Source organism: Passer domesticus, chromosome 2 (assembly GCF_036417665.1).
Source record: "Passer domesticus isolate bPasDom1 chromosome 2, bPasDom1.hap1, whole genome shotgun sequence".
Taxonomy (NCBI): domain Eukaryota; kingdom Metazoa; phylum Chordata; class Aves; order Passeriformes; family Passeridae; genus Passer; species Passer domesticus.
The window spans coordinates 63,683,125-63,699,600 of NC_087475.1; the positions used below are offsets into that span (position 1 = coordinate 63,683,125).

The 16,476-nt window shown below is 36.9% G+C and overlaps 1 protein-coding gene across 9 annotated transcripts in view; it reads left to right on the forward strand.

Annotated features, from left to right (window-relative positions):
- Window positions 1-16,476, forward strand: part of FNDC3A (fibronectin type III domain containing 3A) — a 110,964-nt gene that overhangs the window by 31,056 nt on the left and 63,432 nt on the right. For 4 of the 9 annotated variants that reach the window (XM_064408791.1, XM_064408798.1, XM_064408792.1 and 1 more), the window contains one exon: window positions 6,018-6,093. The exons of 1 other annotated variant lie outside the window; for it this stretch is intronic. In XM_064408791.1, coding sequence (XP_064264861.1) covers window positions 6,018-6,093 — 76 coding nt within the window. Of the gene's footprint in view, window positions 1-6,017; window positions 6,094-15,806; window positions 15,961-16,476 lie in introns of those variants that run through there. 4 more of the 9 variants (XM_064408788.1, XM_064408789.1, XM_064408790.1 and 1 more) reach the window with 2 other exon arrangements.

A 16,476-nucleotide genomic window follows, 5' to 3' on the forward strand; every position in this document is an offset into this window, starting at 1 on the left:
TGTAGAAGTGCATATCTTACAGAATGAAGGGCTGGTTTTAATTTATTTCAGTGGAGTTAATGGGCCTTTTGGCCTTAATTATTGTGCAAACAAATTTATCCAAAACAAGATTAGCTAACACTGTATTTTAAATTCCATTCTGCCCTCACTGTGCTCCAGTGGAGAAATAACTGTATATTCTTCTGACACAAGAAAAATCTTGGGTTGCTTATGAAAGTATTCTGTATACCTAATGACAAAGATTAGTTAGATACAAATCAGCTGTATTTTGTATTGTTGCTGTTTTGCTTTTGAAAGACACTGCCTTGACCATATTGGCAGAGTGAAATACCTTGAAGGATCTTTTTTGGGCTTCTGCAGCCTGTACTTCTTGCTGATAAAAATTACTTCTAGACCTTTATGGAGGTAAGTGTTAACATTTGGCCTTAAGTTTTTCCTTTCTTTGGAGCAGCCTGCTGAGTCAAAGTGGCTGCAGCTCTGCCTTGCACAGCTTTCTCTTCCACCTTTTGTTACTTGCATTCTTACAGGAGTTTCTTTATGACTCCAGCCATCTTTATCAAATTCATTTCTTTCGTGTTAGAAACAAGCTGAAGACTTGAAAAAAACATTGAACTCCTTTCCTGCTTCAGTCTGCAGAAACATCCTGTATTTTTTCTTGTAGACAGTGAAGAGTTTTACTGAACAAAAAAAGTAACATTGAGCATTCTTCTCCTTGAACATTTGTACTTCCATTGATTCTTTAGATGCAAGATCTAAATGCTTTCCATCCTGCTCACACTGATGTAATAATAAATCCTATATGAGATATTAAGATATAATAATTTAAAATAATTATATCTGTTAATGGTAGTATGTGCAAGTTGGTGTTACACAGCTCTGTAGGATATTATTATACTACTTGAGTTGCAATAAAATTATATTCAATTTGGAATTCTGTAGGGAGAGCATTACTGTGTTCTAAAAATCTATTTGCCACATCTGCCAAGCTCAAATTTTGATTTAAGGTGAAAAATAGATTTTCAAAACCATTCTAGAGTGTGTCCCTTATTTAGTCCTTCAAAAAGTCATAATATTGTAGGGCTTCTTCAGGATACTGTCAGTAATTTTTTATATATTAGTACTTTAAATATGCTCCAAATGTTCATGGAGACTGAGACTGTGTCGTGAAACAAGTCAGTTTTAGTAAATCTTTTCTTGCAAACTGCCTGGTAAGAGTGATCTCAGGAACAGTTTTCAGTTCTGTATGGACTGTGTTATGCTCAGGGCTACCATAGCATGTTCATTATTGCAGGTGACTGTTCCAGCATCTGGGAATGTTCCCAAGTACTGCTTACTTTGCTAATGTAAATGTGGCTTTACATATCACTGATGTGGTCAAGGCAATGTAGCAGATCTCCCAGGAGAGATCAGGAATATTAAAACTCCTTGGTTTAAAAAAAAACTGGGTACAAGGAGATGGGAATTGCCAAGACTTAAGAAATATTGAAGGAGGTGGATGAAATTTATTCAGAGCTGTTTTTCAGCAAATCCCATAGCAGAGAAGCTAGGGAACATGTAATTAGTAGGAGACGGCTTTTAAATGTCTAAAAATAAAATTTCAGGAACTTACTGCCATAGGAAGTTGTGGAGGCAATTCAAATTGTGAGTGAGCTCAAAGAGTTTAGGGAAACATATGGACAGTAGGAGAGATGGCTTGCAGAAAGTGGCCTGGCTCACACACTCTCCTTAAACAGCATCTCAGTTGATACGTTAGAGTCAAAGCACTTGCCTAGATGGGCTGCTGACCCAGACCATCAGGTCATTTCCTATGTTCTTGCTTGGCTTCAGCTTCAGCCTGAGTTCAAACAGCAGTTTCAGGAAATACACACTGAGCTTTCTAATACATGGCATTATTAGTTTTGTTAGAAGGCTTTTTGTTAGGAGGTCTGTGCGAATCTGGGCAATTAAATTAAACTACTATAAAGCTTACTATGTTGCTCATTTGGTTTGGATTTATTTTCTAAAGTAGCCTATATAGAATAAATTAAGTACCAGTGAAAAGTGTGAAATTTCACTCCTAAACCTAACAGTTTTGACAACTGATGTTTCAGGTATTTCAAACTTCAGCCATTCAGTGGCCACTTTTTTATTTATGCAAGGACTGCTTTTAACATAAGTGTGTATCTGCACTCATGTGTTGTCAGCTTGTATGCTAATCTCTGGAAAAAGATTTTATATTGTTTTTCATCAGGAACTGTATTGAGGTCATGTGGATCATCATTAAACAACTGTTTAAAGGAAACAATTTATAATCACATTGGAAATTACATAGAACTAGTTGACCTAATACTCCTGTTTCTTAATGGCAATGCCTTAACATGATTTGAGACAAAAATACATTAAGTCGAAATTCTGATAGCTTTCAGAAATTACACTTTTAAATTTTATTAAGTTCCATTATAGTTGGTGTTGCTTTAAAAGTACTTGTATGATTCTAGAACTTGTATCAAGGCTTCAGTATCCCAAGTTCACATTTTTTTGTTAAGATTGTGAAGTTCTCTATTAGTGTTTTGTTTATTTAGTAAGAGAAATAGCCCTTGAAAAGTGCCCATGCTAAAGGTGCCTCCCACTGAGACTGACTCATCACAAATGAGGTTTTTATCTGAATATCATAGTTACTTTAGAGGAGGAGGCGAAGGGTAAAATGCATGTCAGACTTTGGATAGCAGAACTTGGGTGCTGTGAGTAAAGCAACACAATTTGCCACAAAAAGATTGAGGCACAGGAAGAGAGGCTGAACCATCAGATTTTTACAAAGCTTTTCTCTTAGTTCAAGCCAATTTGACTGTTTTGCCCAAAGATGAAGGAGGTCAAGATCTAGAATATTTAGTGTGAAAGAGTCAGGCCCTGGTTTTCAGAAGCATTGATGTCAGGGTGCATGAAGTAACATGTTGGCTGATGGGGTGTGCAAGCCTGCACAAGGGCACCTCAAATGAGTTGAAAGAGCTATAAATAAGCAACCCATAGATTTATTTTTCTCTTTCTTTTTATTATTTTTTTTTTACCTAGGACATGATGCTATGTAAAATCCATGTTACATTTTCCTTTAGAGAAATTTTCTTGCACCTTGATTATGTGCTGCAGACTTTCATTAGATAAGGGGGAATTCCTGTGAGTGACTGTCAGTCTTTTGTACTATCTCTTCTGACTAGAAAGGTATCAATCTTTCTCCATGCATAGCTTTAATTTTTCTTATTTCAAATCATATCTACTGAGGTGCAGAGTGTCAGAAATGCCCTTCTCAAAGCTGTGATCACTCCATGGGTTTCAACTGTGCTAAGGTTGGTCCAGAAACCTCTTTTGGTCATACACTGCCCTAACATAAAGACTGTTGAAGCCAGCAGTTATTGAAACTTCTGAAATTTCAACCCTGCTTCAGAATCTCTTTTAGCACACTTGGCAGGATACACAGCCTACCTTGTAATGGTTGTAAAATAAAAATGTGAATGCACTACATTAAAGCAAGGCTGAAAGTGGGAGTCAATGAAATACAATCAGGCATCAAGTAGGCTAATTGTCCCTTGACAAAATGCATTCTATGTCCTGATTCTGGGAGCTGAGATCTAATTAAACTGCATGAAGTTGGTGAGTCTCCCCACTCTTTGGATTAGCAGTTGGATGTCATCAGAGATGTGAAAATTGGATGGCATCCTGAGTGTCAGAATGGTGCTGGACTCCATCAGTTGACCTGTTGCTGCTGCTGAGCAATGCCCGTCTCACTGTTGCACCATGGCTGCCATGCTGAGCCTTTGGCTTCTCAGAGCAGCTGTGAAGTGAGCAACAAAGATGCTCACACAGGAGAAGCTGATTTAACACAAAACCAGGAGGCACAGGGCCCACTTGCTGCAGTTGGGCCAGTGTGTATGTGTTCCCATGCTCAAATCCACCCTGCCAGCAAGAGGTCTGGGGCAGGAATGCCAGCAAGTTCCTACAACAGCATTATTACCCAGACCACCAGCCTCAGGCAACAGCATAAACAGGGACAACTGGAAATACAGTCAACCCACATTCCCTGTTCCTTTACAAGCAGGAATCAAGGGCCAGACATCACCCTAAAGCATTTCTGTTTCTCACAGTTCATATGATGGTGACCAGGAATATTGAGCTGAGAATGGTGCAGATTGACATGTCAGCTGTAGCCAGAATGGCTCCTCCCAGGAGTTTGGGCACCTAAATCAGCCGAAAGAGATGGGCAAATGTAGCTATCCAGCCCACACATAACAGATGGAGAGACATTCTCATGTACCATGAAAGCTTTTAGGTACTTTTATACCAGTCTAAACGTCAAGCTAAAATTTTCAATTGTAGCAGAGGGAAGAGTATATCAATGAAATATGTCTTGAAAAAGTTATGCTTGCTTGGGAAGTCCAAAAAAGAAATTTTAAGAACTCATCTATTCCTATTTCACTTCTTCATCACATTCTGAAGGTGATGATAGCCAGTTGTTAAGATGCTACCTTCAATCACTTCAAAATATACTCTGGCAATACAGTATTTTCTGAAGACCTTTGTCTTCTTTGAAATTCATTACTAAAATCATCTTGTTTAGATTATATTATGAATGCTAACTGAATTTTACATTGAGCCACACTTCAGAAGATCTGAAAGATGTAATAGCTTGATAAAAATGTAAATATTGATACAGTTCATTATTTTTTCTCAAACAGCCAAAGCTTCTAGAAAAAACATGTGAAACAAGATAGTATTTTTAAAGTGCTTGCTTGAACCCAAGCTAATCAGTGTTGACTCACACAGCCCAAGCTTGAAAATGTGAATGTCTATCATATCTCATCAATATGTTAGTGTTAGAACTTGCCATCTTTTCTTTAATTTATGAAATTGCTCCACCAGAAAGGGAGGAATTCATATTATTTCTGCCATTTTCTTATCTTTTCCTTTGTCTCTAATATTCCTAAAATGATTAACACTCAAGTTTCCAGTTCTGGGGGTTTTGGTTGGTTGGTTGTGTTTTTGTAAACATGAAAGATTTTATTTTATTTTAGCAATTTAACAAAGTAAATTTTTGGCCATAATGGTCAGGAGTTGTGTTTCTAAAGATTTATTTCCTACTGATTTGTAGAGGGAGGAGGACATAGGAGGACATTTAGACGTGTGCAAGCAAGACTGAAGAACATTCTATCCAGAAAGAAAATTATAAAATGCACCTGCTTTTCTACTTTTTAAAGTTTTTTTTTTCTCCTTTGTTCACAATTTTAGCTAGGTTTTTCATGTTTACAAACTTCTTTTCCTCACAGAAGGGCAGGTTTCAAATAAAAGTACAGAAATCTAAAATGGTAACAGGCTTCTGCTTTGGTACAGACTTTCTCTGTTTATTTTGGCTGCTGTGTGCTTTGCTATCATTTCTGCATTGCTTGGGTTTACAAAATTGGGATAACCAACTTTCCACAAATAAAATTATACATACTGTTTCATGCTGGGCATCTGGTACACTTACTTTGTCATGACTTCTAATATTTTTTTATCATTAATGAATGTACAAATATGCTTGGGTCACGTAAAGAGGGACATGACACAGTATTTTCCATGTGTTGAAAACTGTTTGTGAAGTGATTGATGTCAAGCACTGGGAATTCTAGGCTTCCTTCTGAAAATTTACGTAATGGTTTGATTAATGTTGAAGTTAATGCGATTTGTTGAAATAATTTAAGCTGTACAAATAGCTTTTTAATTATACCAAGCAGTTGAGAAAATAAAATTCATACAGGTACTGTTTTACTTAGCTGTTATTCTCTCTTTCATTCTTTGAAAAATGTTTGTTTAAAAATATCTGTGCTTGTTCTTGCTCTTATCTATTTCTCTGTGGGATGAAGACAGCAAGAAGTGTGAAGTGAAAAATAATGTATTTACTAACCAGAAAAAACAAATTGTTTTTTCCCAGTAAAACTTTTTTTTTGAACATACCAGACTTCTGTAACATATTCCTGTGTAATGGTTGTAAACACTCTTTTATTTTTAAGGTTATTCTTGTGCAAGTTAATCCAGGGGAAGCATTTACAATAAGAAGAGAAGATGGACAGTTTCAGTGCATTACAGGTAAAGTTGATACATTTATTTTCATATTTTCTGGATCTGAATCAGGATTAATAAAAGGCAATTTGTGGTGAAAGCAAAAGAATGACAGAATTTATTTTAAATACAAGAGCTGTTTAAAGACCTAAAAGATTATGTGCTAAGGATCATTGGGATTTAGATTTCACTGTCGTAAACCAAGTACTTTTTCTTACGTTATATTAAATTAAATTTCGTGGGGAGGAGAAGGGAGGAACATTTTCAGATTGCAAAGCAAGCACGGAAAGGCTATTGTAGTAACTTTTGACTAAGCTCATTTATTTCACAGACCTCAAATTAAAAGCTCAAACTGTTAATATGGCTTGAGTTAAATTTTTTAATTCTTTGCTATGATGTGGATGTTGTTTCCCTGTCAGTTATTCCCACCTAGTTTCTCATTATCTCTAGGGGCCAAATGGCATTATTTCTGAGTTCTAGCACGTGCAGCTTCAAAATACAAATGTTTCATCTAAGCATAGCATGCCCTTATGCGATGGTCAGTTTGGGTGTTTTCTATTCTGAATGACCAGAGCTACCAGTTAAACATAAAGGTACTGTGAGAAATGAGCAATCAGCTATTGCTGCTGCACAGAATACTATTTTACTGTGTTGGAAGAGAGTATCCACACATTCAGTTATGGGGTCACATTTTTGCTTCTCATCATCTGGACCAGTGAATCCATCCTTTTTTCTTTTTTTTTTTTTTCTGGATGTTGGCCCAGCCCCAACAGATACTGTTCTGGAAATTTGAAGCAAACATTTTCCATCTCCTTTCCCTCTTCTGTCTAGTCTGGGAAGAGCTCAAAGGTCTGCTTTCCAGTGTCATAGGCAGGTCCATTGGCTACAAAACAACTGATTCAAAGGAGGCCTTAGATGGTAATTAAGTTTATATTGACAGTTCTTAAAGTTTATGTGTCTGTTAGCACAATATTTCAAGACTGGGCTGATTGCATAGTATTCTTGTATCCTTCGAGCCACCAATGGATCAGTGTTGCAACTCACCATTCTATACAGCTTACTTGAAACATGATATGTAATAACTATTTGACAGTACTGAGGGAAATAAAATTATTTTTGTATTGCAATTCAGTTTAAAGAAAAGATAAGATATATTTTGCTTATATTGCACAAAATACTGAGGGAAGTGGCATGTGTTGCATGTTTGGTTCTAATTTTTGATTTACCAAATGGTCTCACTGGTGGAGAATGAATTGACACTTTCCTGGCATGATTGTCTTCAAAGCAGGAATTGTTTAATGAACTGCAAAAATATTAACATCATATCCTTACAGATATGGTTCTAACCTTCCATGGTACAGCTTTTATCCTTGCCTAGTGCCTCTTGCTTTCGGAGCAGGCAGCTTGCTATTGTGATTTGATTCAGCTGTGGATTTCTTCATCCTTTATATATGAAAGTGAGCATGAGCAAGTTATCAGATTATTGTTTCTGGGACTCACCAAGTGTAAGCTGAGGTACAGTCTTTACAACTTCCCTGAAAAATGGCACTGCAATCTGGAAAACTACATCCCAAATCAGTACCACAGCTTTTGTCAAACCTCCTGTCATATAGATATTCTTCCCGTCTTTCCCCCTTCCTGGAGATGAAATTGTGGATTATAGTTGTTAATAAAATAGAGGGTATAAAGTTTTTTTCATATCTGTGAATTCAGCAATATTCATACAGAACCTGGGTTGCACCTGATCTTTTGAATATTGCTTTGCTGGTCTCTTCTTGCCACTTCTGAGACATTTCTGTGTTTTTGAGTGCTGTGCCAATGGATCTTACTACCTTTTGGGTTGTTGTGTCTGTCTTCCTTAAGAAATTCTCTTAGTAATTGATGCTGTTGCTTGTTCATTATACGTATTGCAGCATATAATGAGGAGTGTTTACTGTTTGGTTTTCTGTGCAAAGATTTGTATAAAATAAGCTATTTTAGATGGTGTAAACTATAGAGAGTAATTTGGTATTGGTCCTTTTTTATTCTGCCACAAAAACATAGTTTGCCCTTGACTTGTCTACAAAATGGATTATCAGTCTGCAAAGTGGGTTACAGCTGCAGGAGTCTTGCATTGTCTTGAAAGAAAGAAAGCTCACATCAGTTTCTTGATTTTTTTTATTCACTGTATGCACTCAGTTGAAATCATAGTTATAGATGTGGAAATATATAATGAGAATGGTTTGGATAAATGCACAAAGATGTTTATTTTTAGAAAGCAAACATGAAGATGACTGACTTAAAAATCTCTTAAATTCTCCAACTTAAAAGTCTCTGCAAAGAACACATATGCAGTTTTTTCAGTGATGTATGATATAAAAAAATTGAAATTATGTAAATATAATACTAAAATGAAAGAGTGGAAGTTGAGAAGAAGCGAGCTGTTTAGGGATCCCAGATAGCCAGATACATTAGTTTGAATGATTCTAAATCTCTCTTGTGCTTTATTGCTGGTCAATTCACCTTGATATTGTGCTGTCTGCTGAAGTCAATGTGGATTGTTAATAAATCTAACCATAATGTTAATAGGGGTTTTTTGCATCAAATATTTGCCTGTTGGAAACATTCAGATTTTCTGTTAATATTTGAGCTGTACTTTCATCTGTTCTATTTTTAAAGAGAACTGTCCTTACTTTGGCAACGCTGTACATCGGGTAAAATTTCTCAACCTGAAAATGATGAGTTAGTGTCTCTTCAGGAGAAAGGAGAGGTGTGAATAAAGTGACTGTTTAGAGCTGTCCTTGAGTAAATGAAGTAATGAAAACTTAAAGCACTAATTAATGGAGAAGCATGTGATGCATTTTCTCTGAACTATGCTTCTGAAGAAAATGTTTCATTTGCATGCAGGTCTTTGTATTGACTTACTACGTCTGCTCTCACAGGTGGTCTGTAAAGCTTTGACTGGTTTGGAACTACATTAAGTGAGAAACAACTTTTTGCTGTGGTCCTCTTCCATGACAGTAGAATACTGAGTGAATAATATTGATTGAAAAGACTCTTAAGAATAATTCCTGGTTTTAAATCTCTAAGGATGGCAGGAGAGCAGTGATGGTTAAGGGACCCTTGATCCTTGGTGAATTCCATTCCTTTATTTTGGTGACCTTTTAATGAATTAAAATAACATGTATTTTATTCTTTATTTCTGTAGAATAAGAAGCATGTTTACTTTATATTTCTGTAGTTAGCAGTCTTGGATCATAGTTGGGTTTCTCTTGTCTGTATTTTGACGTAAATACAGTTTAGATTGAGCACTTCTGTGTGCCAATGGCCATACTTTTTGGATATTATAATATATTTTCTTTGCCTGCCTAGTGATTTGTGTGATAGTGACAACTTGTGCTCCCCCTTGATGCAGCTTCAATTTAAACCATTTGTCAGTCTCTAACGTCACAAAAACGCCATGCATTTCTTGCTAGATAGATAGGAACATATTTGTCTGTGTAACCATGTGTTAAACCAAAAAATTTATTTTCAAAAGAGGTCTTTTAAATATATGAAAATTTTCTCATATACTAGAAATACATAGACTTCTGTGGAAACTTTCCTTAAGCCAAAATTTTCTTCTGTTAATATGAAATAATCAGCTACGTTACAGTGATTCAGAAAACCAGGTTTGAAATGTATGAATGAGTTCTCTTTGTAGAAGTGAATTACTGCAGATCACTCATTCATGAATTCTTCCTATTGCAGAATAAATGAATGAAGATGACTCATCTTGAGGACATTTTGTAACAGTCCCAAGTTACAGCTAAAGGCTATTAAATGTTACTTGACACAATAAGAGAGACCATGTTCTATATGTCTCTGCAAAGGAAAATTGCCATTTTCATAATAGAATAAGAAGACTTATGTAAATTAGAGTGAGTCATAAATGCTTCATGCTTTGAAATTAAATGAAGTATCAGTATTAAGGTTAGGCTCTGGGATAAAAGTTAAGGAAGCTTAACCTATTTTTTTTCTCTTTGAAATAAGAAATAAAATTCTTCTGAAAAATGTTTTCAAGGAATTCAAGAGGAAAAGAAGATGCATCAGTTCTGAGACTACAGTAGTGAAACATAAACTTTAGTTTGTTCTCAGGTCAGCATGAGTTTGCAAAACCAAACCTGTCCATTACCCAGAATATTTTTTGAATAAAACTGTTACAGAATGGTTTGGGTTGGAAGAGACCTTTAATGGTCATCAACTTCCAACCCCTGTGCCATGGACACCTTCCACTAGGTTGCTGAGAGTCCCATCCTGTCTGGCCTGGAACATTTCCAGGGACAGGGCATCCACGACTTCTCTGGGCAACCTGTGACAGTGCCTCACCACCCTCATGGAAATTTCCTGCTTATATCCAATCTAAACTTCTTTTCCTTCAGTTTAAAATGCTGCCTCTTGACCTGTAACAATACGCCCTGATGAAAAGTCTTTCTCCATCTATTTTATAAACCCCTTTATATAAGCAAAGGCTGCAATAAGGTATGCCCAGAATTTTCTGTGCTTTAGGCTGAACAACTCTCTCAGCCTGTCTTCACAGGAGAAATGCTCCAACCTTCTGGCCATTTTTTTGGCCCTCCTCTGGACCCTCTTCAAATCCATGTCTGTCTTGTGCTGAGGAACCCAGGGCTCCAGGTGGGAGGAGAATCACCTCCCTTGTCCTGCTGGCCATGCTGCCTTTGATGCAGCCCAAGATACAGTTGGCTGTCTGGGCTGCAAGTACACATTGCCAGCTTGTGTCTAGTTTTTCATCCACCAGTATCCCCAAGTTTTCTGCAGGGCAGCTTTTGATCTATTTTCTACTTGTTTCTGCTGTCAGGCTTGGTGTGGTTTTGATTGTTTACAGATTCTGTTACAGCAGCCAGACTGATCATCTTAAAATCTGAAAGTAACTGCTATCTAAGTACATTTTAAGCAAAACCACCTACATTTATCTTGTTCAAATATCATCTTGTGCTTTGGTTTTGAGTTTTATTTTAATATTGGAAGTGGTTAAAGACCTATCATAAATTCTGTACGAGTTGCCACAGACCCCTGAGAATGGGACTTTATTAGTTGCTAATGGTCATTGGGAGGTGCTTCCCTCCCAAGACCACCATAGCTCATTATCAAATCCTAAACCACTATGGTAAGTGGAGGAAGCATGTGCTGTCATTCTGTGGTGATTTTATAATGCACAAAGATACCTGGCACTGAAGTAGTGGTCACAATTATAGACTTAAAGGGTGACATCACCTCTAGAAATACCGTAGCTTGTTTGTGAAATTACTTGGTATCCACATTAGCACTGGGCAAAGTTTAGGAATAAAAGAACATTTCTTTAAATACACAGCTCTCTAGTAATGGAACAAACTAGCAAAAGCAATAAAACACTATTAACAAGAGTTCTCTCCTAGAGCATATCTAGTCTTCTAGGTAGCTTTTAACAGCCGGAGGAATGGATCCCTTACAAGTAAACCCAGATGTGCATTACAGAGATCTAGTGCTTTGGTTTTCCTGCTTCCGTTAAGAACAGCTTACTGAAGCCAGCCAGAGAAGCTGCTCTGGGTGCTTTTTTTCTTTCAGTAGCCTGAGAAGAAACTAATTTTTCATCCTTGTTTCCATGTATGTGTTTTTCATTTCTAAATACTGAAATGCTGGATGAAAACATGTGTAAGTTTATTTGCTTTTCTTTTCATCTTTAATGATGATTTGCAGCTTTCTCCACAGTAGCCTTCTGAAAACAGATGTAAGGTTTTATGTATTGGTTAATTTAAAAAAAAAAATTAAAAAGCCCTCAAAACAACCTTACCCTAAATGGTAAATTATTTCAGTTGTCATATCCATTCCTTCTATGCAGAAGACTAAAGATATTATGTAAGGCTGGAACTGGACATGGATACTTAGATTAACTTCCTTTTCTACATATTAATTTTAGGATCTCCACTGGAAGTATTTAGAGGGCCTTTATAAAAGGCATTGAGGGAAGCTTAGACAAATCAACTGAAAATACAGGGTCAGAGCAAACTACAGTGATTTGAAGCTAATTAATTCTTGGTTAAGGATGTCTGTGCAGAGGGTCAGAGCTGAGTCTATAGGAGTAGCTTAACTCTAAAGCACCTCTTTTTGGGAATGACCTTCAATATACACAATTTTTTTTTAATTAAAGTTTTTCTATTTCTAGATATCTGCACTCAAACTAAAAATAATATTAGTATTGGCTAGCTATGTGGGAGTATGACTGCAGAGGAGACATAATTCCATTTTGTATTGAAACAAGATGATGAGGAAAAGTGGTCACAAAGCGTGGTTGTAGCAGCTTGATTTGGAACTGTCTCATTCCAAAATAATTTTAAGTAGGAGCTGTTCTTTTTATAGCTTAGATTGACAAACAGGGTGCATGAATGCCCTTGCAAATATTGTTGAAGACTTAACCATTCTACCTTTTACTGGTAGGTTAGCCTACAAATTGGATTAAGATACGGCAAACACCCTTCGGGTAAGGTAAAGAAATAACGATGTATTTAGCCCTCACTGCAGTGCCTGTAGAATGTTCATGTGTTGGCTTTGACACATAGCACAAGTTCAGTTCCTAAGTCAAGTACTATTGGCAGGTAAAACTTGCCTGTAAGCCCTGCTGCTGCAGCTCTTCTAGTACAACTGCTGAATTAAAGCTGGGTTCAGACACATCTCCTTGATTCTGCCCCTCTTGCAGTAGGGCAGAGGCAGTCTTCTAGAGTCATGACCATCTTTCAAATTTGTTGTGCTAACTCAATGAAAATTTTAGAGTAGTGCAAAACAAGGTCATTCTCCTGACAGGAATAAAACACAGCAATCCAGAATTCTGTTCTTTAGATTGGCCTCTCTTGGCTCTGAGACTGACCATGAGAATTAACCTCATAACAGAGCTCCCTCAGCCTTCTCTGGGAACTGCCTGACCTTGTCCTCCATTAATTCTGGTGACTGACCAGGTCTTTGTGGTCCCAGTCTCATGGAGCCATTAAAGAAGCAGGCAGGGATGACACAAGAAGCTGTTATTGGAAAAAACTTACTTTATCATGCTGCTTTTCTGCCAGAGCAGCTCACATTACTGTTATGCCTACTTTGTTAGTGTAATAAATACTAGACTTCTAAAACATTCCATTCCCAGAACAAATTGAATTTGGTAAAAGTTTGATTGAAAAGCAAACTAGACTTGTTTTATCTTCTTCTGCAGTAGCAAATTAAAGAAAAAAAGAGAATGCATTAATTCATAGCTCGTGATGTTGATTGTAGTGTGTCTTAGGAAAAACATAGTTTTCTGCCATTGATTTCTGTTTAAAATGTGTTAAAGAGCATCAATATCTTTATATGGACAAAACACATCTAATATTTTTTGCCTTGGTTATTTCTCATTCTTCTAATAGATATTTTTTAAACTTTCGTTCTATCTTATTTAATGCATTCTGAGATGTAAGTTCATAAAGTACTAGATTCATTGTAAAGTGTTCATTCAGGTTCTCCTTTTCCCGTTTGATTTTCTGGTATATTCAGATCAGTTAATCTTCCTTTGTATCTTCTTTAATCTTCTCCTTTATTCCTTTTTTTAACTACACTGCAATCTCCACACTGCAAACTCAGCCTGACTGTAGGAAGGTTCTGGAGACATTTTGTTTGAAATATCAGTGCTTCAGCTGCATACTGAAGTCATCTAATTTTAGGTGTCTAAATGTGTGTTTCTATATGTGGCCTTGGATCTAGGCTCCCATTGAAACTAGTGAAGATTTAGTCACCAGGTATAGTGCACTCAGTGCTTTTCAGCTGACATCAGTTTGCACTCAATTGCTCTCCAGGCTCCACTGTCTGTACCAAGTAGATCTCCACTTGCTATAATGGGGGTTTGAAGTCCTAATTTGCACGCAGACATATAATTTTAGATACCTAAATGAGATGTCTCCATTTTGTAACTAAAGCCTGGCTATTATAAGCTGAAATAAATAAGGCTACATCCTGAAAGTGCCTCATTTAGGTGTGTTGATTCACAGTTCTACCCTCAGTGAATGTCTTTGTCCTCAAGCACCTGAACTCTTTGAGCTCATCTATTTCCATGAGCATCTAACATCACATTTTACAAGGATGGTACTGGTTCTTGGAGGTGCGTGTTGGGAATGAATTTACAGCCCTAAGTTGCAGCTGGAGAATGCCCCTAAAACTTGGTTTCCATTACTCTAGTCAGACATGTTTAGCCCCCAAGGCTGTGAAGTACTAAAGCTGCTGAGGTTCAGGTGCTGTTATTGCCTCAGTCTGGTATCAGTTGGATGAGCCTTGTACTAAGCATGTTAGGCTTGACAGGTTTGTGTCTGGCAATATTATAATACTTCCAAGGCACTGCAATCAGTTAATCTGATTTCTTCTCTGACTGTGCTGTTGATGGGAAAGAAATAGCCCTATATTACTTGCTTTATGGGGGGAAAAGAAGGGGAAAAAACTGGTAGGATCTCTTCTTGTAAGAGTAAGTAGAAGTAGTTAGTAGTTTTTTCTAAGTAGAAAGTTTGTCTAATGTAAGCAGTTTGAATTAAATAAAAAAAATTAGAGCTGTGGGCATTTTACTTATTATTTTCATTTAATGTACAAACATTTAGCATAAACTGATAGCTTAAACTTATCTTTATCTTAATTGGATGCAATCTGATTAACCAAAATAATAAAGATTCATGAAAATTGCTAACATTAAAGAGTGGAAGACATTCCTTAATTTCATTATCTGATTATTTAAAAGAAATTGTGCATTTATTTTGTAGAAACTCAGACAGTGTTTATAAATGGATTTTGGAGTGGGTTTTATGAAAATGGAAAGGCCAGAACTTCGCCCATAAATTACTTTTGCTGGATCCTCTTTGCAATTATGTATGGTACAAATACAGGCTGGTGTGTCATCTGTTGGAAAATGCTGTGCATTGTTAGATGAGACCTCAGGGGAGTTCCTTGTAGGTCCACCCTGTGCAATTCAAGTTGTATTGCTGCATTCTTGAAGTATAGTTGTAGCTGTCAAAACTATTCAGACTTCTATCACAGAATTACTGTTAGTAAGAAATAGCTTTGAATTGATTTTGGTCTACTCTTGCTCACTGGTAGTCATGGCTGCTTTATCTTGTGCCACTGCCACTGTCAGGCCCTTGGTAGCTGTGAAGGGTTGCAGACACACTGGGAAGGAAAATAGTCTTCATAGTTGTGGAGCAGCTCTCGTGGCCATTGCTTTTCCAGAATTCCTCAAAACAAAGCCAGTTCCTCATACGTGCCCAGGCTATCACAACCATGCCAACAAGCTTACAAGCTGGCATTGCTCTGCCTTGGTGCCTTCTCTGATGCCAAAAGTTGTTGGATACCCAGGAGGTTAGTCTCCCTTTCCTTCCTTTCCTAGCCTTGTGCAAGGCTAATGTGTTGTCTGTTCTTGCAAGAATGTAATATGTAATTAAATGCTGCAACTTTAAATGCAGGGATTTTAAATTCTGGTATTGGTTTTGCTTTTTCTTTTCTTTTTTTCTTCTTTTCTTTTTTTTTTTGTAGTAATAGATGAATCAGCAGCACATGACTTGATAGATGTGGCTGTGCATGTGTTATTAATAGTAAATTAATAGCTGTCTTTTTTTGACTGTCTGTGAAATGACTGAGGTTTTGTCAGCTTGCATGACTTACATGATCATGTCACTCTTCAACTTGATTTAAAATCATGGTAATATAAATTCCCCTTCTTCCTTTTGCAGACATGCAGCAATCTGTTTTACATCTAAAGCAGTTTATTATCCAAATGAGGGAAAGGAAGAAGAGACAGAAGATAACCAAGGTCATTACATTATAGGCTAGCTGTGCACAAATATAAACAGCTCCTGTGTAATGTGAGTTAAAGACTGGTTACAAGTAAGTTCAGCCACTTAAAGCCATTAAGAAACAATGTAATCATAAGAGGTTTCGAAGTTGGAAGGGCCAAATTCACTGGAAGTGAATACAGTTATCCACACTGCTATTCCTGTTGCTTAATGACAGAGAGAAGCTCTTTCTCACACTACGAAGGGCTTTCTAGTTGTCCTAGAAAATTCAGTTGTCTAGGGCAGGTGCTCTAGGACATCATTCAAAGAGCTTCAGATTATTTCAGGTGACTGTTTACCATCCAGTAATTGGTAGATAGGTCTCAGGTACTGGAGCTTCTAGAGAAGCTTATGACACCTTCCTTCCCTTTTGAATAATCAGCTGTTCAGTGAGGATATGGATTATCTCCTTTGCTTGTTCTCCATTTGTTTTTCCAGTAGCCCATTCCTCAATGGTTTCACTTATACTTTTGCTTTGATGCTCTATATATGGGCCATTTTCATAAATACTGTGTATAATGTGTTTCTCTTGGATGATCTTTACACTTCAGAGGTTGGATAGATGTGC